The sequence below is a fragment of the Molossus molossus genome, unplaced genomic scaffold (genome assembly GCF_014108415.1).
Source record: "Molossus molossus isolate mMolMol1 unplaced genomic scaffold, mMolMol1.p scaffold_m16_p_9, whole genome shotgun sequence".
In the NCBI taxonomy this organism is placed as follows: domain Eukaryota; kingdom Metazoa; phylum Chordata; class Mammalia; order Chiroptera; family Molossidae; genus Molossus; species Molossus molossus.
In genome coordinates this window covers 19,529,664-19,557,525 of record NW_023425403.1, presented here as the reverse complement: position 1 = coordinate 19,557,525, position 27,862 = coordinate 19,529,664, and the positions used below count along the sequence as shown (strand labels likewise).

Below are 27,862 nucleotides of genomic sequence, written 5' to 3'. Positions count from 1 at the left end.
GTTCAAGAAGATTGAAATCATATCAAGCATCTTCTCAGATCACAATGGCATGAAACTAGAAATCAATTGCAACAAGAACATGCAAAGACATTTGAAAACATGGAGGCTAAATAGCATGTCACTGAACAATGAATGGGTTACCATGGAGATCAAGGAAGAAATTAAAAACTTCTTGGAAACCAATGAAAATGAACAAACAACAACACAGAATCTATGGGATGCAGCGAAAGCAGTTCTGAGAAGGAAGTTCATAGCACTACAGGCCTACCTCAAGAAACAAGAAAAATTTCTGATAGACTATCTAACCTCACAACTTAAAGAACTAGAAAGCAAACAAAAACAAAACCCCAAAGCAAGTAGAAGGAAGGAAATAGTAAAGATCAGAGCAGAAATAAATGACATGGAGACCAAAAAACAATTCAAAGGATCAATGAAACAAAGAGCTGGTTCTTTGAAAGATAAACAAGATTGATGGACCCTTAGCTAGACAAGATTGATGGACCCTTAGCTAGACTCACCAAAAAACAGAGAGAGAGAACCCAAATACACCAAATCAGAAATGGAAGAGGAGAAATAATAACTGACACCACAGAAATATAAAGGATTGTTAACAAATATTATGAACAATTATATGGCAACAAATTCAACAATCTAAGTTAAATGGACAAATCCCATTTGTTTTTAAAGGCCGTCAGTAATCAAGCCCTACCGTAACTTCTCTCCATTATTTCTTACTTCTTTCCAACATGAACCACTCTCTCTGTTCCCACAAGACATGTCAGGGCTCCTATTTGTAACTGGAAACATTCTTCCTTGTCCTATTTAAATCTTGCCCACCTTTCAAGATCTAACTTTTCAATTCCAATTCTATTCCAAAGACTTACTTAAAAGAGCCAGCTCTCCAAATCTCTCTTTAATAGGAAAGGTTGAAAAGACCTGTGGACAATGGACCATATTCATTCCAAGTGGCTGCCAGTAATGGGTCAAAACCAATGTGCTGTATTGGATGCAATGAAATATGACAAGGTAGTATTTAATTATTTTATTCATGTACTACATGTGCAGTATAAATACAAGAGGAAAATACAGTTTCTTCCCAACTAATTTCTGCCACACTTCAATTTGAACCAAATTATTAAAAGGTTCTCTATTCAAATTTAATTAAGAAAAATAAAACTTCTCTCCTTAAAAAAAAAAAAAAAAAATCAGAAATATTATTTTGATTAAAAGGTTTTTTACAACTATAGCAATTTTTCCACTTTTGCTCATTTACTTAAAGTTTACATACTGTAACATCTTTTTATACTGGGTCTAATATACTTTTATGTACTCTCATTTTTCCTATTTTCTATTTGGGTCTTGGGATTTAATCAAATTTTCAATTTATTTTCTTTATATATTACTCCAAATGTCAAGTTACAAAAGAATTGCTAAATACTGTATTATCTATTACCATGTTCATAGCATTCCACACATTTTATATATTCTGACGGTCTCTAAGTTTAAGAAATATTTCTGAGCAATACACAGCTAACAATGAGGAGACCATCTAGATTATATGAGTCCTGAATAGGAAGTCAGGAAACCTGATTATATTCCTGGATCTTATGAAATTGTGAAAGTCACGTTACTTATGTATCTCAGCTTTTCATGTGTAAAATCACCCACCCTAGCTATTTCAAAAATGAGTGAAAATAGTTTTCTCCCATATAAAAGCACTTTAACATTTAAAATGCCATATAAAAATAGATTAAAAATTCTGTATCATCAAACCACAGCCCATCCAAGTTTCTACTTTCAGACACATGTCAAATGTGACTGCAAATTATACCTCCAGGAAGTATCAAGTTAAATTTTCAGGACTGTTTTCTCCCTTCTTTTAATATTTTAAAAATGTTTTGGCTTGCACTGTTTCAGACTAGCCATCTGTCAACATCCTTATCTTCTTTCCTTCGTACATGTGGTTTTTCTTCTTCTCTCTGGATACTTTAATACTTTCTCTTTATCACTGGCTTTAAGCAATTTGATTATGATGTACGTTGGTATAGTTTTCTTAATTTTTCCTTCCTTCCTTCTCCCTCTCCTTCTCAAGCTTCTTATCTATTATTTACAGTTTTCATCAAACTTGGAAAACTTCCAGTCATTATTTCTTCTGGTATTTATTTTGCTCTCTCTTCCACCAGGCTCTCCTTCAGGTCTCCAATGATACATATATTAGGTTGCTTTCAGAGCTTGCTTTTATACTTTGTTAAGCAGGACTAATTTTCCTCTTTCAGTGAGACATTACCCTTCTGAGAACTCTATGATATCTAATGAATTATGAAGTTTGCCTACTCTGGCTGGTGGTAACAAAAAAGATTGTAGATTCTGTGTGAGTCGCCAGGATTGCTATCATAAATCCTGAAGACAGGAGAGACCCTCTGCAGACCTCCAGAGCTCTCTTCTCTATGTAACTCTCCCTTCCCTGGTCCTCCGCCCTTTAACTCTTGCCATCTTAGTCTCCTCAAACTCCTAATTCCATCTGCTCAACTCAGGGAGACCACTGGGCTCCTTCTGCGTTTTCCAAACCTAAGTTAAGGCCTGGAAATGTTTTCTAGGCAGAAAGCTCAAGCAATCACATAACTCAGCTTATTTAATTCCTGTCTCTCAGGGATCACTGCCGTGCACTGCCTGATGTCCAATTTCTGAAAACCATTGTTTCATATATTTTGTCTTTTTTTTTAAATTGTTTCAGGAAGGAAAGTAAAACTAGTCCCTGTTAGCCCATCACTGCTGTTGGGAAGCTTTTTCCAGAGACAATGATGGCTTTGGATGACTGGCCAATAAGTCAGAAAGTTCTTAACAGTCACAGCTGACATTTAATATAATTTGGAAAAGTGATGCAAAAAGGATTTCCCTTTTTCATATTAGCATCTTTAAAAATTTTTATTGGTATATAGTTGATTCAATAATAGTTCTTATTTCTTATTCTTAAAAATGAACAAAGCCACAAAATAAATGAACACACACACACACAGTTTATTTAGAAGAACAAAACATAAAAAAGTATCTAATTTCTGGATTTTTAAAAATAATTTTGAGATTAAAAATTATGTATTAACAAATAAATTAGAAGGCTCTGTGTCTAACAAGATAGAACATGACAGGAAGCCTGAAATAAAGCAACTGTGAAAAAATTGGGTTGAGAAGTGAGTGTCAAAAACTATTAAGCAGCAGAAGGGACAGAATCTGGTAACTGACTGACCCTACATAGGTAGTAAGGGATATAGAAGTTCCAGTGACAGATGACAGAAAGGAAGGAAACGGGAGAGAAGAAAGGGGGAAGGGGAAGGAAGGGGCAGGGAGGAGAGGAGAGGAGCTCAGAGGGAAAGAATCTGAGGTGTGGGTTTAATTTGAAGTGCCCGATATCCTAGTAGTAGTGGGTCAAGAATTCAGGAGGTGAAGGCTGAACACAAATTTGTTCATCACAGGTATTCATTAAAAATTTCCACATCTGCCCTGGCCAGTTTGGCCCAGCAGTTAGAGCGTCGGCCTGTGGATCAGAGAGACCTGGGTTCGGTTCCCACTAAGGACAAGTACCTCGGTTGTACCTGGCCCCGTTGGGGTCGTGTAGGTGGCAACCACTTGATGTGTCTTTCTCACATCGATGTTTCTCTCTCTCTCTTCCTCCCTCTCTCCCTCCTTCTCTATCTGAAGATAAATGCAAAAATGTCCTCGGGTGAAGATAAAAAAAACAAAAACGTCCACATCTGCCATGAATCTGGCACCACGGTTAAGTGCTAGGGATAGCGTGGAAATAAGAAAGGCTTCATATTTTGCCCTTATGAGTTTTCTTATTCCTTAAAAACAGAAAGTCCCTAAATGACATACATATAAAATAATTTTTTATTCAGAAGGACAAAAGGCGAGGGGAGGAAGTCTAGTTTCTGAGGAGCCAACTAGAGAAAGCAGACAAATACAACAGCAACGTGACAAATCCTAAGGGAAGCTCAGGGTGCCGCGGGGGCTACAGGACACACACACCCCATGCCGGAGGCTGGCGGCAAGGAGGGGGTCAGGGAAGAATCTCAGAAGAACTGCTCCTGAGGGGAGACTTGAGGATACACACAAATCACTGAGGCAAAAGGACAGGGAACTTTATTCTAGGTGGTGTGGAGAGCACATATTAATACCTAGTGGACATGGTATCACTGAGGAACTAAAAAAATTTCAGTGGCTAAGTATAGTATGAGATTGGGGGAGATTATAAGCACAATGGGAAACCCTGAAGGACTTTAAGCAAAAAATTACTTAAGATTGAAGTTTTGGAATGATCACTCTAGTTATGCTACAGACCATGAGTGGGGGATGGGGTGGCAAACCTGATGACAGGAAGACGTGGGTAAAAGAGTGCAGGACTAATCCAAGAGGGAGTTCATGACAGTGTCAATTAGCAAAACAGGTAGCAGCATCTAAGCAGAGGAAGCTGGGCTACGGGAGTGGATGAATTCCCAGGGAGAGTGAGTGTAGAACAAGATGGATGAGATTTTCCAAGCAGTCATTCTAATGTGAATGCTAATTATGCAAACTAAATAGTATCACTAGAAAGCACATAAAAATCTGTAAAATGCATGCAATAAATTTGAGGAAATGGTAGAAAGAAAAAAAGAAATTAAGAACAAAGGATGATTTAAACAAGCTTACACTACTAACAGCCCAGAAGTTTTTCCTTTAGAAAAAAATTGACAACTAAAAATTATATACCAAATGCTATCTTCCGATGCAAAGCAATTAACATCATGTGGCCTAAACTAAATTTTGTGAATGAATGGTTACCACATAGTGCCAACTTTATGTCCCAATTGCCAAGTGGCAAAGCAATGATAAAAGTAATTTTCTAAATGCTAGGATAATTAACAGTATAATTTCAGTTTTGAAAAAACGAGACAGACCCATTTGTAAGATACTCACACATGTTATTTGATAATTTTGTGGTGGTTGTAAACTAGTAAACACAAGAATCCAACATTTAAGACATCGTTATACACTGCCAGTTTGTACACTTCAGATTTATTCTTTTTTTTTTATCCTCACCCGAGGACATGTTTGCATTCATCTTCAGATAGAGCAGGAGCAAGAGAAAGAGAAAGAGAGAGAAACGCTGACGTGAGAGACACATCGACTGGTTGCCACACACACGAGCCCAACAGGGGCCAGGGATCTACTGCAACCAAGGTACATGCCCTTAATGGGAACCAAACCCGGGACTTTCTGGTCTGTGGGCCGACGCTCTAACCACTGAACAACCAGCCAGGGCTCTGCTGTCTTTTGAAGGGATATTTTAAGTAGTACGATAATGATTATTAGACAGTGTCCTTGAAGTTTTTCAACTCTTGGGCTATTATAAAGATAATTTAAAAGAGAAACTATATCTGGAGAATAAAAATTAATGAACCAAAGTAGAAATAAAATTTTAAAAAGATATTATTTACACCTTTCTTACAAACTATGTTTCCTTTAAGTTGTTTTTTTCTACAGATTACACATTACTAGGTCCTCTTATAATAAAGCTTTCTTTTCTATTATGAATCTTTTCCTCTGGTCCTTGGTTTCTTGGTCAACTGTTACCTAAAGCACAGTGCCTGCCTGGCTGGTGTGGCTCGGTGGACTGGGTGTCGTCCCATGGACTGAGAGGTCCCGGTCTGACTCCCAGTAAAGGCACATGCCTGGGCCGCCGGCTTGAGCCCCAGGAGGGGGGCTTGCAGGAGGCAGCCAATCGATGTATTTCTCTCTCATCTATGTTTCTATCTCTCTCTCCCTTCCTGTCTAAAGAAAAACCCAAAACAATAAAAACATGTTAAAAAATTCTGATATCTCATATTCTTTCTTTCTTTCTCTCTCTCTCCTTAAAAAAAATAAATAAATAAAGCACAGTGCCTAGAGCTAACCACATATAACCACAGATATGGTTTCATCTCAGGGGACATCGGACTGTTCAGGAATAGACATGATACTACTCCTATAACCTAAGGGTGTTTAACATTTTAATGTTTTAAGTCACAATCTCTGTAATGGGGGCAGTTGGGTGACAACAGTACTTGGCTTCCTCACAAAGTTATCTTTAGGCTAAAATAAAATAGAAGACACAAAAACATTTTGAAAACACAAAGTAGTTTTTTTGGGAAAAAACAGCAAATTCTACTGGGTACGTCCTATGTATCAAGTACTGCTCAAAGTGTATTATATGTATTAACTAGTTTACTTTATACCAGTACTACCAGAGCTAGGAACTACTAGTATCTCCAGATAACAAATAAGGAAACTGAGGCACAGGGGGATGAATACAGCAAACTAACAGCAGACTCAGAGATCAAATCCAGGCACTCTCTTCAGCACGTTCATTCCCCGTCCCTTTCCTTTGGCTGGACACTAAGGTTCTGGCCAGCAGGTGTAGAAATGCTCTAGTATGGCTAAGTGGCAAGAAGAGGTATTCTCGGCGGGCAGGGACCGCTTGGGTAGTTATGACTGACTGCCTTAGTACTCTGATCCATAGGGTACCACATATCAAACCCTATCAATAATAAGGGTGTGACCATACCATGGATGAGCACCCTAGAAATGTAGAATTTCTTATAACAGAAGTTGTTTAAAATAGTAAGTATTGGAGGACAAAGAAGAGTAACAGAATACTGAAATTGGAGAAGATAATTTATTTATCTCTTTCCTAGTGCAGGATCTTTCTACCTATCTCTAATATATAGTCATGTGGTCTCTTCTTGAACACAACACGTCCAGTTGTCTCAACTGCATTTTTTTTTTTTTTTATCCTCACCCGAGGACATTTCTCCATTTTTGTTCAGATAGAATGGGAGGGAGAGAGAGGAAGACAGACAGAAAGAAACATTGATGTGAAAGGGACACATTGAGTGGCTGCCTTCCACACAACCCCAACAAGGGCCAGGGACTAATCGCAACCAAGGTACATGCCTTTGACCAGAATCAAACCTGCGACTTATCGGTCCACAGGCCGACACTCTAACCTCCGAGCCAAACTGGCCAGGGCACAACTGCTTTTTACAGAATAACTTCCTGACTATCTTCTTGGTCACCCTTTAACTTATTCAATATTCTTCTTAAAGTATGAAACCCTAAATTCAACACTACATCCACATGTGGTTTGGTGCAAACCAGTGAGCTCTCATTGAAAAACATGTTCAAGCAGAGCCAGATGACAAAGTTATCTGGCTGTCAGAGTTATCACAGTGCAGGTTCCAATTCTGCATTGGGGGGTCAGACTAGCTGCCATTAAGTCCTCTTCCAAATAAGTTCTATGAATTCTAGATGGGCTACATGAACAGAAGTAGACTAGTGATTGATATTTTACAGCTTCAGAAAGGATGTTCTTCCCAAGTAATATATGTGCTCATCTTTAGAAAGGGGCCTAAGGCATTTGAAAATATGTTGAATTTACAAAATATAAAACAAAGTTTCTATACTTCAACTGCCTTATAGAGTAAAAATTTATTTTAAAGTGATAATATAAAGGTCTATCTTTATCTTAAGTGCATGTATTGGGAAGAGAAAGAAAGAAAATGAACAAATAAAAAAGAACAGGAAATCTGTGAGAACAACACCCTGAATGCCAACTTAATTCAATTTTAACTTAATATTATCATTGTGGAAATTCCAAGGGGATTCTTCAACAGCTAGAAATTTGTTTCTTTTCCAGCCTCAGAATCAGCAGGAAAAATGGAAATGTATGTACGAAAATGAGTTTCTAGCATCCTCTCTTAGGGTTTGCATGGAAAAAAGCGCTTAGCACTCTCAGAGGGTGCAATGTTAATTTTGCAGTGTTTAATGAGAAACAGCTGGCATAATTTATATGGGAACCAGGTTTCTTGGTCTGATAGCAACCTGATGTTTTATACTTTCAAGGAGAAAAGTTTTCACACTACCCAAACCTCATGAATTCCTTTTTACAGTTAATATTTATAATCTTAGGTTTTCAAGTCTAAACAGCCAAGATTCTAACTAAAATTCAACAAATAACTTGTTCTTGAAACAGGAAACTAGTTATACTGACTGCATTTAAAGATTACTTATGAGAGAATCATTCTGTCTTAGATCATTAGATAGCCATTTTAACTGTGCAAAGAGGGAGAATGATGAATTCCTTTAGCTGATTTTAATGTGATTAAGAGCTCTAGGACTTCTAAGATATGTTGTCACCTCAACATCCTTCTTCAGTGAGGTGAAGTCCTTGCTGTTCCTCAGTTTGCATATGTCAATTCAGCAGCCAAGGGCAAACAAGCAGAGGTCTCTAGCTCTGCTCCCTACGCCCAGCCCCCCACCCCCATTCTCACAGCTACTGGACCCTCTGAGAAACTAAAAGGTTAGTTTAATGGATACTATGCTATTCAGAGTAGGGTAGTATCATTTCATTAAAAAATGAAAGAAACTTTACGAAAGGAAAATCAATATATAAAACATTTTATATTTGGAGTTAGTCTATTTCCAAATGCACTAATTTGGCTATACAAATATGCATTTCAAAAAACTCCAAGATATTCACAGTGCTTTTACTACTGATGCCATTCTTAGTAGAGAAAGATGTTTTCTTATTAGTCAATGAAAACAATCTTCTTTTAAATAGAGTAGTATGAAAATTCTTGATGCTTTTAGAAACTTCCTTTTATAATTCTAATTTAATTGAAAAGTGAGTGAATGGATAAATATTCATGTGGAGAGGGAGGAGAAGTACGCTTCTGGAGTGTTTATACTTCTTTAAAAAAAACCCTACAAGTTAGTGATACAAAAATAACCAAGTGTTGTAACATTTGCGTGCGCCCTGCCCCTGCCCCCCATCCCCGACTCATAATTTGAGCCCTAACCCCCAATGTGGGTGTCTGGGAACAGGGCCTTTAGGTGGCCTCCCTCGGATAAGGGAGTAGTGCTCCTAAAGAGACCCCAGCAGCTCACTCGCTCTCCCAGCAGCAGGGTCCCTCCACAAGTCTGGAGGACAGCTCCTCACCAGAAATCTACCTGCTGGCACCTCAACCTTAGACCTCCTGGGCTCTGAGCTGTGAGAAATAAACTTCTCTTCTTGAAGCCACCCAGCCTAGGTATCATAGCCTGAGCACCACACAACTGGTACACAATGAATTAAGAAATCAACAGTTGATGTTGGTTTTGTACTATTGCCAAACAACTGTTTCTCAGGACCGCAGGCCGACGCTCTAACCGCTGAACCAAACTGGCTAGGGCGCCAAACAACTGTTTCTAACAATGCTAATTCAAAGCTACAGACACCTTCAACGTTCTTAAGTTCAAACTCTTCACTTTTTTCTGCTTCTCATCAGGGCAGAAGAGTTTCTGAAATTAGACTTTCCTTTGTACCTAAGTAAGCCTTTTTACACAGTAAGGTTCACCCTTTACTAAAAAAAATTTAAGAACTTTTAGCAGAATACACTATTGTCAACTCATGTTAACTAAACTGTTTGAGCCAAAGAGATCATAATAAAGGAAATAATCATTATAGGGGTATTTTTAAATCACTTTATCAAGTAATAATTGACAAATAAAAATATGTGAACACCACCACCCATCACCCACCCACCTGAAGCACCAGGACAACAGCAATGCCACTGAGGCTACTTTGTGTTTCTTCCTGACCCTCCTGTCCCCTTGACACTTGGCCAAATGGATATTTTTCAAGCTACTACTGCAGTTGTAATCCACTCTAACCTATATAGCTTTTACTTGTACTTTGAAATGTACACTATTACCACTTTAAAAAGATATTCTTAAGTGTTATTTTTGTAATTTGGCCCCTAAATCAAATTTAATAATGAATCATACTCACAGCAAAATGATGTAGTCCTCATTTATTTTCTATCCCTCAACCACAAATTCAAAACTCAAGAAACGTGTGCTTTTTGGATATGAGTGTAGGAGAAACCAAAGTTAGAAGGAGGGTAGCTAAGCAGAACTAACATGAACTTCTAAGTTTTACCACCTACTTTTTTAACACTGTGGTCTCTTTCTACTAAAAATTCTTTTCTCAAGGAACACAGTTGGCATGGGTACTAATTACCCTCACCAGTAGAAATGTCATGCTTGACAAAATAGAGACTGTTTTAGTAGAAGTGATTCCCTAATGAAAAATAAAAAAGACATTTCCAAGCCCTTATTGTTACAAAATGAACACACATAAGCATAAACATTTTATACAATACATCCCAACATAAGTAGGCAAGAAAACATGCTCTAAGGGACTTCTGCATTACAGTAAGACATGCACTGCTCAGCAAGATATACTTTAAAGATGCGATTTGATTAGATATACAATTAAACCTAAAGTACTTGAAGAGTTCCCTCATGCAGACTTACTGCATTTCGACCTTCTTGTAATCCCAAGTAACATGTGAATTATGATGCATGGAAGTTGAAAATTAGAAAATGGTATGACCTTTTATCTACCAAGATTTGGCAAGAACAGAGGATGATGCTAAAGGCCACTAAAGGCCACAGGGAGTCAGGCATGTGTCCACAGGTAACATTAACACTTTCTTAAAGGAGAAAAAGGTTCCATATAAATTTTATTAAAGATACTAGGAGAGCTTTACTAGTGTGACTCTATGGACTCTCATATAATCCAATTCTACATTATGGTAATTACTTCTGATAAAAATGAAATTACAAAATATATTACAATCTTAAAATGTTAGAATTGAAAGGTATCTTAGAGGTAATGTGGCCTAAATCCTTGTTGTTTAGCTAAAAAATTCAGAACTCAGAGATAAAATAAAACTTGCCATGAGCACATAGCTAGTAATAACGTTAACTTAAAATGGTATTCTACTCTCAAGTTCCCAATTTTCCCCATAACACTATGATCCCAAAAGATGCAATTGAACATATCTAAAATAATGTAATCGGGGATTTGTTTTAAAATCTTCACTATTCTTCCAAGGAGCTATGAAAGAACCATTTTCAGTAATCTACCTGAGAAATGATGCAACAGATAATAAGCATTGAGTGAATTGTTTTCTTAGAGTAGGGGGAGCTCAGTTTCTATTACTAGATAACAAACCACCTGGAAAATGGTGAGTTATCTGGGCAGCTCTTCTGCTCCATACACTAGGTGCTAGGATTGCTCATGTCACCTGGAGGCTGGACTGAGAAGTCAGCAGAGGCTAGATTGTCTGGGATGCCTGGGTGGTTAAAGTCACTGAGAAACCTAACTGAGCTCCAGTGGGTCGCTGGCTAGAGGCCTCAGTTCTCCACAGGACTTCTCCATTTCTCCACATGGCTGCCTGGGCTGCCCCATAGCATGGCAGCTGGGTTATAAGGCAGAGCATTCCAAAAGCGAGAAACTGGCAGCCACCAGGCCAACTCCAGGGCTAGTCCTGGAAATGGCATAGGGTAGTTCTGCTCTACTTTAAAGGAAGTCCTGGCTCAGCTCAGAGTCTGTGTGGGAGAGGGCTAGACAAGGGCATAAATAATGAAAGGCACAGTTTATTGAGGGGTCTTCAAAGTAACAATCTACCATAGAGGGACTGTTAAAATGCTGGTCAAACATGATTATCAGAGAAGATTTACACTGAAGGAAGAAATTAACCAAGAATACTGTATTACAATATGACAAATGTATATAAACCTAAAGTTTAAATATAAATACAAAAAAACTGCATTAATCCTGTATGTTTTTTGTGTTGCATGGATATACTTTATGGATTCAAATGAACACTGCTGCATTATTTTCAGCCAGATACTAATTTTAATACGTATTCTTAAAACTGGTAAATATAACTCAAGAATACATTTAGTTCCAACCAAATATTAGTTACTTTCAATATCTGGTGACATCCGCCCTGGCCGGTTTGGTTCAGCGGTTAGAGCGTCGGCCTGCGGTCCTGAGAGACCCGGGTTCGGTTCCCGCTAAGGGCGCGTACCTCGGTTGCAGTTTGTCCCCGGCCCTGGTCGGTTGTGCGGGTGGCAGCCACTCGATGTGTTCCTTTCACATCGATGTTTCTCTCTCTCTCTCTGTTCCTCTTTCTCCCTCCCACTCACTCTACCTGAACAAAAAATGGAAAAATGTCCTCGGTGAGGATAAAAAATAAAAATAAAAAATAAAAATATTTGGTGACATCCAATCATAGCAACAGTAGGCATTGCAAAGATACACGGTATTCCTACTTAGGAATATGTTCACAGTAATGCCCAACTCCAACCTATTCATTGTTATAAGGAGATGATAAATTCAGAACATTTATTCTGAAAGAGTATTAAAGACAGCCACGAAAAGAAAATAACAGGAGAGGGACCAAAATGCACTCTGAAAAGGGTTCAGTGTTAAAATAATTTGAGATGTATTGAAGTACTTCCATTCACTGTAAAAAGGTATCCTTATGAAAATGAATAATGAAAAACAAGAACACCACCTTTAATCTATATATCAAATAGAGCCAGAACATTTGTATATTTGCTAATAAAATAGTTGATAGAAAATAATGTAAAGGAAAATTAAAAGAGAATAAATCTAAGTTTGAAAATACTATCTGTTTTAAGTTTCTGGTTATATTTCACTGCAATTCAAAATAATTGTGGAATGTTATATCTAATCATAATGGGAAGGAAATACAAGAGGAATAAATTATATCTATGCCTATATGTTTCTAATGTGATCATCATTAGAACATGTATATAATTCTATAAAAGTAGCATTTCGGAATAAAGTTTTTTTAAAAAAAAGTTCTGTCTTCACTTTTTAGGGAAAAAAAAATTGGAAATTTCTAGAGTAGTCAAGTTCCACTTTTATTTTTAGGTTATAAAAATAAATGTCTATGGGAAATAAAAATATTAACCATTCACATATTACCTAATTTGATAATCAGTGCGTCACAGGACGGAATTGAGAGACTATTTAAAATGTACACTGTCACAGTAATAATCCCACACATTACATTAAAAAGGAATGCTGAAGTCTAAACCCCCACACACATCTAGGCAAATTCTCTACCTACTATTTAATGTATAAGAAACAAGTCTTTTCTAAAAATATTACAAAGTTGACATTTCCATGGGACTTTTAATTACCAGGGATCATAGTAAAAACAGAGACAGGAAAGGACTCAGTTACGCATTAATATAGTCATTTAGAAACTCTCTAAAAATGAATTTGATTCTGCACTGTGTTCTAAAATGCAAATTCGAGAAATAAAACTATATACCTGACTAACGTACTATATATGTAAAGTGCCTTTATCCTCTGAATGTAAAATCTGACTTCCTAATTCTCGATAAATGCATGCAAATGGCTTGAAAAATATTAAATATATAAATCAGACTTGTAATTTAAAAGTTAGATTTGCTTACATATTTTCTTGACATCAATAGTGAGTAAACAAAAGATAATGTCATAACTAAGGGATCTTATCCCAATCTCTATTAGCACCCAGAGGATTTACTGCTTTGTGGCTTTACTGCAACTGGTATATTTAATAAGAACAATACAGTGAAGATGGTGGGAGTGGGGGGGGTATCAATGGGTGGAAAAGGAGGGACACATCTGTAACAAAACAAATAAATAAAAATTTTTTAAAAAGAATTGCTGTGCCATAAACAAAGGTAGTATTTAAATAGAAATATTATTCAATTCTAATTATGAAATTTTATTTGCATTTTGTATACCAATGGAAAATTTTAAATGATTCTATGCATAAATGGCACTAAAACCTAATAAATGCTTAAATTTAATTTTTTCTAAGAGAATATTGATCATCTAAAAAATAAGTACATTTTGAAACTTTATTGCATTATTTATGTTATGAATCCTTCAGTAGAATATTTGAGACATGTTCTGCACATTAAAATACATGTCACCCTTCATAGCATAATTACTCAAAATAAATCAGTAAAATCATACTGGTAATAATATAAATAAAAAATATAAAATCCCCTATCCACATACTTCTTCTGAGTTAATTATCTAAATGGCAAAGCAAACAGATGATTTTTTTTTACTCAGAGAATAAAACTGTTTATTGGGGGGCATATTCACATCTTAAGCTTCTACTACATGCAAAGTACCTGGCTTGGTCTGATGCAAAATACAAAAGAGAGCTCATAGATTAGTAGAAAAGTCATGTATGAATAACTACAATTCAACAACTCTGTGGTAAATGCCACTGAGTTACACTGGGAAGGAGCCACAGGAATTTGGATGAGGAATACATTGGTTTCAGCTAAAAGAAATGAGGAAAGTGTAATCTCCTTTGAGAAGAAGGGAAAATAAAGGAGTTCTATATATATTTGTGTAGGGGTGAGGCAGAGAAAAGAAGTAATTTGTTAATTATTAGTGTTCATGCTCCTTCATTACTATGATTTACTGAGCTAGAAATGGGACTGTCAAGGTACAGGAGTGAAGATGGAAGAATGAGGCGGGGACGGAAACCGAAGTAATCGCACACACATTCTGCGATATTAACATGACTATGGGAAACCGAAGTATGCTGGGTTCTAAAAAGAGCCCTGTCTACAGATACAGGTGCACTTACCGTTGATAAAAAGGCCCTTTTCTGCACAGTGATAAAAGTCACTTTATCTACTGAGAGGATCCAAACAAACTGTAGAGCTTTAAAGTAACTCAAGAATGTTAAAATCCTCAAAGCAACCTCAAAATTGAAGGGGAAATGAGCAGTTATCATTTTTCGAATCTCCAAAAAACTATTAGTAGTACTGAGTAAATCTTTCCTAGTTTAGAGCTTTACATATACATAATTTAACCTTACATGAAAGTAGAAGTCTCCTTAAATTATCCAGAGAAACCGAACACTCATTAGGCCATGTAAAAATAATATACAAGCCACACAATAATATACAAACCATAACATGCACAATAATATACAAAACAAATAACATATATTCTGAGACAGTCAATTCCTTGCCACTATGCTATGGGTTTCTTTAGAATAGGAAAAAAGTGTGGAAGCAGTCAAGGAAAACTGAATAATTTTTATCTATAAAATTATCACTCAGAAAAATTATATTAAAAGGCAAAATAGTTTATTACTTCTAAGGGGCACCATCCATCCTGATATTTTTCATAGCCTATTTTCAATATAAATAATTTCAAAGGAATTAATTCTTTAAATGTTAGGCACAAGATGGTTTTCCTCAATATCTTCAATGTAACATTAAAAATATCTTAGGTTTTTAAAATATAAAAGCAATCATTTAACATTAAAAAATTAAGTGCCATTTAAAAAAAGACTTTACAGTACAAAGTACTTTGTTTCTTAAAATCTATTAGGTAAATAAATCACTGTTAAACTTTGCAATCAATTATTAAAGACTATAAAGGAATATATTTCAGTCTCTATTCAGCAAGAATGTGAAGCAGATAATGAATGCCAGCTGTACATTTTATATATTACCTTACATTTATGACAACTGTATATTAATGCAGAATAATTCTCTCTGCTTTAACCTGTTTTCCTTCAATATACCATGATAAAAACTTAGCCAATAAACAATAATAAACAAAAAAGGCAGGGATGTCACATAGATCTAAAATAATCATTAGCAACATTTTCTTAGCTTTAAATGGAAAAAGTATTGGTATGTAGTAAAAAATCCTCCTCTGCCAAATAAGAAATTAAAAAATGCATATATCCTAACAAAATGGGTAAATAGGACATAAACAGATATTTACAATTTCCATGATCATACACAGAAAATATATGTTGTTATCATTTCAATCACTGACAAAGCTGCAGTTCCATTAAACAAACAACTTTCAGTGTCTGACATTTAAAGAGAACAGGCTTAAGATCCATGCTTCACCAGCTCAATGAATATGTCACAACTGCCAATAACAGATACAGGAGCATTTCATTTTACAGTGAAAAGATGCCAGAAAATACAGCTACATATGCATATACATATATGCCAACTTCAAACATTTTAACTGCAAAGCAAAAAGAAATTACTGAAGGGGAATATTATATTTTAAATAACTCACCTTTCGTCCATCACTTGCATGGCAATTCACATTTAGAGGAGTCAGTAAAGCCATTAGTTTTTCTTCATTACCACTCCTATAAAAAGGTATATGTCAATTCTTTTAAAATGACAGAGCTTCTTATGAATATTTGTAGATATTTTTTCACAAGAAAGTGGAAAATAAGATGGGTTTGCTTTGATTTCTTTTATGTGATTCTGAATAACTCTCTTTTGCTGTATTCAATTCAATTAATATATTCCTAATTAAGTCCTGTTAATCATCATGTAGTGGTATAGCTTGGAAAACGTAGCTTTCTACATTTTTATTTGTTTTATTTATCTGCATAAAGTCACCTTCCCGATTACAAACAAACTTTATTCTGATAAGTCATCTAAAACACAAGAGTTAAAAATACATACAAAATGCTGTAAAAAGCCAATCAATTAAAATTATAAATGAACAAGAACAAAAGAAAATGGATGAGAATTTTAACATTTACTATATGCCTCATTCAAGCTTTTGAAAATTAGACAATTTTTCAAAGAAAAAAGAAGGTATAGGTAGGTATTTAAATACTCCGAGCATATCACTGGAAAAGCTAGGCAACTGAGGTTTGCAGGTACCTTAAGATATGTTCCAAATAAAATTAACCTTATGATCATCACCAGACTGAAAGACTGTCTCACTTAATACACTAATCATGTAAAATAAAGTACACAAAGATTTAGTGTAAAGTCTTATCTGCATTATTGCATAAAATCCAAGCAAGACAATAACATGTTATAATTTTTATAGTCCTCCACCTGCCCTCCCCCTTTTCTCCCTTAAATGCATTATACTCACTTAAAATGAATGGAATCACTTACCTAGCAGCTTCTAGGAGTTCGTCTTTCTTGTATTCACCTAGATGATTGCAAAATATCATGCTGTTAGCATTTGGCAGAAGACAGATTAAGAAATGCAGTAGGTAGCAAACAGAGAATTAAATAGAGAAGAACAGAAAAAGATAGTCCACACCCCGCTGGGTGATGGAGCCGTGACGTTAGCCAGCTTGTGAAGGCAGCATCACCAGTGCCTTGGAGACGGGCAGCAAATTGACGCAGCTTCTTGTCCAATCCTCAGATGAAGTAGCTTTCTTCAGACAACCAATGAATGCTAAATCTCGTGTCCAGAAACACATTCCCTCTGATAACAGCATGCCAGCTGAAGACAATGTCCCCTCCCCCCTTTTCTATTCAGCCTGTCACAGTATACTTGTGAAGCATAATACATTCTGAGACAAAAGCAAAATAATGTGGCTCTTTAAAGGTACAAATTATTTGTCTTCAAAAAATTTAATTTTACTTGTAAAGACATGGAAAGTTCAAAAAATTAATTACCATTGCTGAGCTTTATAGCAGGAGAAAATAAAATCAGAACCTTGAAGCCTTTGCCTCCATAGGGTAGGTCTGTAGACTAGGAATACGTGAACCATGTACCAAATGCTGGGAGCCTCTTGGAGGCAGTGCTCCAAGAACCACAACAGTGAGTACATTCTTAAATGACACCAATATTCTAACAGGCTTATAATCTTTACACTTTATACAAATTCAGTACCAAATTTTAACAAATAAGAAATCTTTAAAATATTTTTAAAAAGCAGGCTACGGTCTCTGAGAATGAGCAGATATCCAACTACAGAGATGTGAATAATTTTCTTCATCGTATTTTTTAATATGTCACAGAAAAAGAGGTACATAATTTAAGACCTTCGATACAAACTTCCTATGGTATTCAAGATCTAACAAACAAGTTTCTTTTGAAAGCTTAATTAAAGAACAAGAAATTTTATTAATATAGTGTGTATTCACTCAATAGATAAAAAGAACAGCCAGGACTGTGATTCAGCTATAATATATGAATCAGCTATATCACTGAAGAAATAATTATGTTTTAATGCTTTTAAGAAACAAGCTTAAATTATTTTTAAAAATCTTACTTATAAATATAGATTTCTTTGCATTTTGTTTGTTTTGCTACAGAATGCAGAATATTGACGCAACTACTGTAAAGACACCTCAGGACCGCCAAGCACATGTTTCAGTTCATAACCCATCATTAGCAAATATTCTTTTAGTTTAAACTTAGTCTTGCTTCCCAAATTAAGATTATATTAAAATCTAAAAACTGTAAAAAGTTATTTTCAAACAAGAAAATAGGTTTTAAATATCTATTCTTTCCTAAGGAAATTTTACATACCAATAAATGAAAGGTTCAACAATATACATAGATAAGCTAGAATGAATGATTCAAGATCATAGGAGCTGGTCTTTACAATTTCCCATATATTGTATTCCAGATTCTTTAACTGACAATTTAAGATTTATATTATTATATCCCTCACCAATGAAGTTCTTGACTCCCCAAAGCCAAAGGCTCATCTTTATTAAACATGTTAGTTGGCAATATGGAAGTTAGTCAGTCTATTAAAAAACCTCTTGTGAGGAAAACAGCATAACCCATACCCTCAAATACCTTAAATATCAAGAGCAAAGAAAGTCAAATTATGGCATTATCTACAAAAGTCATTCAGCCAGTCAATGAACATTTATTTGAAAGGCCTATATGCCAGATTCAAAACCAAAAAAAAAGACACTATCATCTCTGTAATAGACTATCAAATGAGACAGACAAGTAAACAAATGACTAGAGTATAAAAAAAATCTTATAAAATGCTACGAAGAGCTTGAAGGCTACTCTAAATGGTGATTATAGTTCAAGGAAGTTTCCTGGGAGAGGGGAAACTTGTACAGAGTTATGAAGGAAGAACAGGTGATCCTCAGGTGAAGAAGGGTGGTGGAGAAGGTGGCAAACAAACTAAAGGGATGAGAAGGAAAATGGTAGCTCTGTAAACCTGAAACCAAGGACACCTGCCGGGGATGGGTAAGAATGAGGCAAAGAAGAATTAGAAAGATCATGGAGGCCCTCTAAGAAATGTGAACATTATTTTGAAAATAATGAGAAGTGTTTTAACAAGGGGAGTGCAAAGTATGTTTCAAGATCTGTAAGTTTTGTGATCATGGAAACTATTTCCATCTCTACTCTAGTGAACTTTTGTTGGGAAGGAAAGTGGCCCAGAGCAAAGAGGAAGTGGGTAGAGTGGACAATGAATTCTGACAGTTTATATTTGAAGTATAAATTCCCTGATATACAGTAAAAACACATTAAAATTGGGAACTGAAAGTAGCTACTATTGAAATCTAAGTCATAGTGAAACATGACTCCAATAATGTAGGTAATAATACCGCAAAGTATTTGGGATCTCTGAAGTTCAAATCAGTCTACCTACATAAACTTCTCATCAAGTATAACTTATTGATGCTTTCTCCAAAAGGCACATTTTTGCAAAAATGTTATTCCCTCATGGATAAGCTGACAATAAACCAAGGCTTTCTAAAGGAAACATTTAAGTACATCCGAGTAGGACACAGGTGTTACAAATGGCTTTCTACTCTTACTGTTAGAGAGCCTTGTACTTTAATCAGCTTTTCTGCAATACATTCCAACATCCACTATCTGGTGCCCAAGGACCACAATCCATAAACAGTCGAAGCTATTTTTCAAATGCTACATTGCAACTAACAATGAATTTAGAGATCCTTACACACTGACAACAAATCTGAACTACTTACTTAACAGCCAAACCACAGGTTCTGTTTCATTTTAGCTGAGAATCGGAAAATATTCTGGCTGAGACTATGGTGCTCTATGGAGCACTTATATTCTTTAATAACATTCAGATAAAGGCTAGCAATAGATCAGCTAGAAATGAAACTAGGCAATTATAGTCAAGATAATAGCAGCCAGGAATGGAGAAAACAGATGGCTTAAAATATTTTTCTTTGATTAGAATAAAATAAGTGGGATTAAAAAAAATAATAAGCAAGCCAACATTTACTTTCCAAAGTCTGAATTGTTACTATTAGTAAACTAATGATAGGTTATATGTAAAGATAAAACACATACACACAAAGTGGAGTACAAGTTAATGTGTTAAAGAAGTGTATTATCAGAAAGAAGGTTAAAAATAAAGGTTAAAACATGAAAGTTAAAAATAAAACTCCTGCCCTGGCCAGTTTGGCTCAGTGGTTAGAGTGTTGGCCTGTGTCCAGAGAGACCCGGGTTCAGTTTCTGCTAAGGGCACGTACCTCGGTTGCAGTTTGTCCCCGGCCCTGGCTGGGTCGTGCGGGTGGCAACCACTTGATGTGTCCCTTTCATGTTGATGTTTCTCTCTCTCTCTTCCTCTCTTTCCCTCCCACTCTATCTGAACAAGAAATGGAAAAATGTCCTCGGGTGAGGATAAAAAAATAAAAATAAAATAAATAAATAAATAAAAATAAAATAAAAACTCCCCTTTGTAGTTCACCAGGGTAGTTAGAAGACAAATTACTTTTTGAATAAAAACGAAGAACACCTACCTCAATAAATAGAAGTCATGATTATTGATTTATCTCAATTTTAAGATTTTGAGTGGCTTTTGACCCTTTCTTCAGCAACTGACAGGATCAAAGTAGACTCAATTTTGTAAAAATGAGTTCATTTGGTTTTGTTGATAGACGAACATGAAAAGATTATGATCGTGAAATCACAAATTCTTAAAGCAGTAAGGAACTAAAAAGAATTATGCCCTGTCTTGTCTCTACTTTGATACCATGCATAATACATGCCTATCAGCAACATCGTTTGTTATTTGCATGAGGGGGTGTAATATGAAAGTCACCTTTCTCCTGTCACCTCACTTCCAATTTCAGAGTCACTCTTCTTAGGGACCATCCACAACAGATTCATTTACAGTTAATGAAACTGACACTAAGGCAGTTAAATGAATTGTCTAAGGTTTCATGAGTATTATTCACTATCTGTCAGGCCCTGAACAAGACTAATATTTTAGCACAAACTAAACAAATCTGCGCTTTCAAAGAAGCAATGTAAACAGAAGAATAACCAAACAATAACAGCAATAAAACAATTTTAAAAACAATGACAATTAGCTTTAAACAGAGTAAACATATTTATATAATGTAAGCCATACATTTCCCCCAAAATGATTTTAAAACATTTGAGCGTTCATATGAGCTTGTAAACATGGGCAATATTTTGGATCAAGGGAATAGGAATGAAGAAAATCCTTGCCAAGTCTATTCAAATGATCAATGCATTTTGCATTTCCCATAGCATGCTTTAAGTATCTCCAGGGAAGAGCTATGTATAGATTCCAAAAAGAAACAGACTCACTGATACAGAGAGCATTTTGACGGTTGCCAGACAGGAGGAGGGTGGGGGCGGGGAGATAGGTGAAATAGGTAGACAGATTAAGAATTACAAATTGGTAGTTATAAAATAGTCATGGGGATGTAAAGTACAGCATTAGGAATATAGTCAATAATGTTGTAATAACTACATACGGTATCAGATGGGTACTAGATTTATCAGGGTGATCACTTTGTAAGTTATATAAATGTCTAATCACTGGGTTGTACACCTGAAACTAATATAATATTGTATGTCAACTGTACTGAAAAATGAAAGATTATTTAAAAAAAAACTCAGTTACCAGGTTTAAGGACCTTATGTTGCCAAGTACTAAGTAGTACCATGAGTTGATAATTTTTATCAAATACCAATAGATATTTTTTCATCAAAGTACCAGCAAATATGAGACGAACTGATTCTTGTAACTAAACTGACAGTCTATATGTGAAATAAAATATTAATTTAGATGATATATTCCATGTGTTTTCACTAACAGTTTGAAGATTTAGAACCAGCTATGTAGTTATGAAAGGGATTTCACCGAAGCACCAGGAGATAATCTAATCAAGAAGTTGATGTTATGTCTTCCACCAAGAGCAATTTCAGACTAATTGATATTCTACGACATATAAACGATGACTCCAAGAATTCTTGAATTATTTTTTCTCTCTGAAATCTTTCATAAATATTTTCAAGACAATTGGAGAAAAATTAGTTATCAGAGTTCTCAATGCTGCTTTCTTCTGAATCCTATCATTCTTCCCACTCATTTTGCTACTTACTTCAAAGTCCATACCATTACTTAAGTCTAGAATTATGATCAAACTAAATACTCTATGGCCATTCTAAACATAGAATGACTTGGGGCTTTCAAATTCTAGGCTTGAACAGAGTATTTTCCTGGTGGAGAGCCTTTCCTTCTTTTGCCTCCTACAACACTGACCTTTTTAATTAGCCAGTATTAGGTAACATTAAACATAACCTGTATTGTAATACCATCATAACAAAGTGTGATGTCTAATACAATAGCCACCACTCTCACACAGCTACTTACTTTTAAGTGAATTCCAAGAAAAAAAATTTTAAATAAAATTTCTGTCCTTCAGTTGCACTAGCCATATTTAGGATGTCAATAGGCACACGTGGCTAGTGGTCACTGCACTAGACAGGCAGAGAGAATATGAGACAGAACAGTTGAAATTTTTTTTGGACCATGCTACTGTAGAGTGTTTTTAATGACAATTTAAGAAGTCGTCTTTTACTCTAATAAACTGCTTTCCATATATTCTTACTCTTAAAATTGTTACTTCCAAATATAAACTTTTTTTCCCTACTGAATACCAAACGACGTCTTCATCAGCATGAAACACAGGAGGAACACTGGACTGTATGGTAAAAGATCTGGAGTGTGTTCTGGGTCTGCCATCGATTTACTTGTGTGACTTTGGAAGAGTCACTTTAGCTTCCAGGGAACCTTCATTTTACTGTCATTTGGAAAAGTGAGGGTGAAGGATTAAATGATCTCTGAAGTTTCAGCTCTAAAATTCTCATCCTGTATGTGATTTTCAGTACTGCTCAGATCTTTTTCTAAAACAATTTTAATGTGCTCTGAACAGACTTTAAGGAAAAACAAAATTATCTCAGGGGAAAAAAGTCTCTACTAAACTATTATAAAAAGTAGTACCTAGAATTATAGAGTAAGTATAAAGGAATTTTACCCAACCAGCGCTATTTTCTATTTTGTTGGTAAATTAAAAAATAAAGTTCACCTAAGTATGGAACTAGACATAAACCAGGAAGGTTATTTAAGAATTTTCCAATTCATTAGGAAAATAGAAATGTGTCCAACTCCCTGCAGAGCAGCTGAAAATCATTTTTCAAATAAAACAATCCCCAAATAGAACTATACTATCCTGTGTCTCAACACTTAAATAAAATTGTTTCTTGGTATGCAATGATACGACTTTGCTTAGCTCTAGCCACATCTAAGATACACATCCCATTTATAAGCACTTATCAGGATTTCAAATAATTTATACCTGCTCAATTGTATTTGGAAAGTGACTTGACTTTTTGCTGAAATTTATTTTTCTGCTAAAATGTAAGTATTAAAATTTGGAACATAAATATAAATGTATGGTGGCCAAAACAAACAAAAAAAAAGAGTTGTATTACAAGATATATAAATTCTCTAAAGTTGGATATTAAAGGCCAAAAGAGATTTTCCTACAGGATGTTGTTAACCAGTGAGACATTTTGCAGTATGTCTGTACTGGAGGACATGCACGTCTAAAACTATCATGTGCTGAAAGGTTACAAAACTTAGCAAACACTGTCACCGAAGTTGGAGCAAATTCTCTCTGAGTGAGACAATAAGGAGGGCACTCCAAGGTATACGGAACTTCTAAGATTCAGAGCATGACTTCTGAACAGTTACTGGTAGGAGTGGAGTGATGAGTGGGAGAGAGTAAGAAAGGGATGGGGAGAGGGAAGGAGGAAAAAGTCGGAGAGAAGGAAAGCAGTAAAATAAAGAAAGGTAGGATGAGGTCAGGAAGGGGGGAAATCCAATAATAAAGTTTATGAGATAGACACTGAGAAGGCTAGAGACTCAGAGCTGAGTAAAACAAAAGAAGTACTGAGCATCAGTGACCAGAATAATGCAAAAATGAAGCTTTTCTCAGGGGCTAATCTGGGGCTTTTAAAGATACATGCAATAATGGTAAGAATTCACAGGTATTAAGACCAGTGATGGTTAATGATGACTCAGAGGCAGCACAAGCTTTCTATAAGGCTACCGCACTCAAATTCACATGCCAGAAAGTGACTGAGCGTAAGCTTAGATAATGTGCCAAGCATACCACTAATCACTTTTACTGAATTTTGTACAGATGAACAACTTTACCAAAAGTCACCATGTCCAGTGGCTCTCAAGTCCTGGGTATGGAACCAAAAGACTTGGTAAACTCATCATTTGTCTTGCTAACTTAAAAGAAAAACTTGAAGAAAAGGACAGCTGGCTATCTATCCATGAAAGAACAAAATCTGGTCTCGAGGAACTCGAGCTTAGGATGCAAAATGATGGCAACTGATAACAAGCATTAAAAAAAGAAATGAAAAATGAGGATTAAATATAACATCCTGCTATTAGAGTTTTAAAAAAAGTCAACTTTTCAAATACATAAATCAAGACTAAAAATTAATTTAAGACTAGCCCAGATTAAACTACTCTGAAGCTGGTTTGACAGGAAGTTCAATGAATCCAGGAGACAAATTTACAAAAAGATAAATGGGAATTTATATCAGCAGAATAAAAAGAAGAAAGAATGGGATTATTTAGTCTACAGTATAAAAAACTGAGGTTGTAGAGGTGGTTATAGTTAAAGGAAGGATTCTAAGTGCTATTGTCAGTATCTCAGAGGAAGCTCTCAAAAAGAAAAACGCTGAGTCATACACAATGTAGTTCCACAAAGAAGTAACGTGAACAGCATTTGGCTTACCAAATGGGAGAAATATTTCTAACCATTTGAGTTATTCCACAAAAGACTAATTATGGCAGAGAGTTCATAGGGCTATAGCACAGAAATATCACATTGGAATATAGCATAGAATCCTTATGGGGTGATGGAGTAGATTAGGTAACCTCTAAATCTAAAGTCCCTTCCAGATCCATGATTATATATGTGACTTTCATGATACAGTGCACACTTGTTAATTATAATAAATTTGGGCTTAAATTACACCTGCATACATTCTTTACTGTCTACTGTTAAATTCACATATAAAATTACATATTAAATCTTATTTGACAGGTTCTTTCCTTGAATGAACTCATTTAATTCTCAAATAACACTTCTGTTCTATTATTACCTCCATTTTACAGATGAGAAAACTGAGCAATAGAAGATCACATAATTAATGTAGTAGGTTCCTTATGTTACTGTAACAAATTACTAGAAACTTAATGGTTTATAAACACCATAAATAAAAATTTATTCTCTTACAATTCTGGAGGTCAGAAGTTTAAAATGGATCAGCAGGGCTGTATTTCTTCTGGAGGCTCTAGGAGAGAATCCATGTCCTTGCTTTTTCTAGCCTCTAAAGGGTACCCACGGCCCTTGGTTTGTGGCCCCTGCATCGCTATGATCTCTGCTTCCACATCACATCTCTTTCTCTGTCTGACCCTCTTTCATCCTTTCTATAAGGACCCTTGTGATTTTCTTTTCTTTTTTAAAAATATGTTTTTATTGATTTTTCAGAGAGAGAGAGAAACATTACTGTGAGAAAGAAACATCAATTGGCTGCCTTCTGCACGCCCCTTACTGAGGATGAGCCCCTAGCCTGAGCATGTGCCCTGACTGGGAATAGAACCAGGACCTCTCAGTCCATGAGAAGATGCTCAATTCACTGGGCCACATTGGCCAGGCAACCCTTGTGATTTTATTGGGACTACCCAGATAACTTAAAATAATCTCTCCATCTCATGATCCTTAACTTAATCACATCAGCAAAGTTCCTTTTACCCCATAAGGTAACATTCACAGGTTCTGGGAATTAGTGTATAGACACCTCTGAGGAGCCATTATTGTGCCTATCACTGCTAGTTTATGGCAAATGGGAGGATGTTTAACTACAATGAATGGTTCCTCTCAAATACTGCTCCTCTATAAATGGAAAAAAGATTGATTATATTTCCAAGGTATTCCCTAGAAGCTGCTAGGAATAAAGAATTTTCTACAACAGGGCATGTGAAATTTAATAACTAGGATCATAGACTGCAAAGCAACAAATAAAATTCTACCTGGCATGACCTTTTGGAGAATAAGCTGTTTAAAAAAATAAATGGTGAATATCTAAAGGCAGCTACCTACTTTTTGGTTAACAATAATATAAAAAAAAATATTCCTTATCAATAAAAACAGATTTGTGTATTCTGAAAGAAAAATTCTGGTGAAATTCTGAGGACCCGCATTCATACCTTCTTTTCCATTGCAAAGTAGTTAAAATTTAATTTTTTATAAAATCATGGGCTTTTTGTTACATAAGAAATATTCCATTTTTAGCTATTAGTACTAAGTTAGAACTAGGGAAAAAGTAGATCCAAGTAAAAAAGCACAGCAGATATGTTATTTTTAAGTCTGCCCAAATGCCTGTTACATCCTTCTTCTGATAAGCACTCTCTCTCTTGGTTTGGGGAATTGCTCCTCCTTTTCTGTGATTATGTGATTCTGGTAGCATTTCCAATCACAGTCCTGCTCCACCCCTGACCAACTGTCACAGTCCAGCCACAGACCAGTGTTGATCCAGATATAGATATATGACCCACACTGCTCCGAGTTCTTCCTTGAGATATTTCATTATACAATCGGGGAAGTGCCCTTTTTACATTAGAAAAATGGTAAGCGCTATAGTGTTGGATCCCCAGAGCTGCAATAGCCATGCTCCTCAACACAGAAGAGCCTAAGAAAACAGAAACAGACAGAAAATGGAGACAGAAGGCTGAAGTCACTGGGCAGTGGAGGAGGGCACAGAAAAGACACAGAAGGCAAAGAGAAAGAACAGGAAGAGGGTAGGAGGGAGAAGGTATAATAAGAGTGAGGGAGGGGCCCTGGCCAGTTTGGCTCAGGGTTAGAGCGTCGGCCTGCGGTCCAGAGAGACCCAGGTTCGGTTCCCGCTAGGGGCACGTACTTCGGTTGCAGTTTGTCCCCGGCCCTGGTTGGTCGTGCGGGTGGCAGCCACTCGATGTGTCCCTTCACGTCGATGTTTCTCTCTCTCTCTCTCCCTTCCTCTCTCTCCCTCCCACTCTATCTGTACAAAAAATGGAAAAATATCCTCGGGTGAGGATAAAAACAAACAAACAAACAAACAAAAAGAGTGAGGGAGGGGAAGGGAGCAAAGGAATGCTCAGAAAGTGGGACAAAAGGCAGTGGGTGGGTTAAAGAAACAGTGACAGTCAGATACATGATATAGTTTGTCTCTAGATCCAGTAGACCCTGATGTCAAATATATCTTTGCCTTTACGTGATTAGTAACCTTAACCAACAAACTTTGCCAGTTAAACAGTAATTTAATTCATGAGTGTTTACAATGTGCGTTGTCATATTCCTTTTAACTTCCTCCCATTTTACCTTCATGAAAACGATCACATTCAAACCAATATTTAGCAGCTGAAACCTCCAACCTACTTTTTAAAAATATGGCCTTGGGTAGATTCTAAATAATTTAACATTGATATGATTTAATTCAAGTTTATTTGCTTCATAGTGTTTTTTTTTTAATGATGTTCACATTTATTTTTATGTGATTCACAAGGCCCTGTAAAATGCACATTATACAAGGACCTCACTCAATTTGTGTGTGTGTGTATATATATATGTGTGTGTATATATATATACACATATATATATACACACACACATATATACAAATATATATATATATATATTTTTTTTTTTCTCGACACTGACCCTAGAGAAAAGCCTTCTGGCAAAAATATTTGAATCTGGGATTTTTACAGTAATCTTTGATATTAGATAAAATGGGTTAATAATGCTTCTCTTTCAGGGCTGCACATGCTTATTCAGAATA

General features: G+C 35.8%; 1 protein-coding gene across 4 annotated transcripts in view; it reads right to left on the bottom strand.

The window, feature by feature from the left end:
• Positions 1-27,862, bottom strand: part of TNKS (tankyrase) — a 177,922-nt gene that overhangs the window by 66,764 nt on the left and 83,296 nt on the right. For all 4 annotated transcript variants that reach the window (XM_036249519.1, XM_036249522.1, XM_036249521.1 and 1 more), the window contains exons 4-5: positions 16,852-16,888; positions 16,004-16,079 (exon numbers count right to left, since the gene is read on the bottom strand). In XM_036249519.1, the coding sequence (XP_036105412.1) occupies positions 16,004-16,079; positions 16,852-16,888 (113 nt within the window). The remainder of the gene's footprint in view (positions 1-16,003; positions 16,080-16,851; positions 16,889-27,862) is intronic.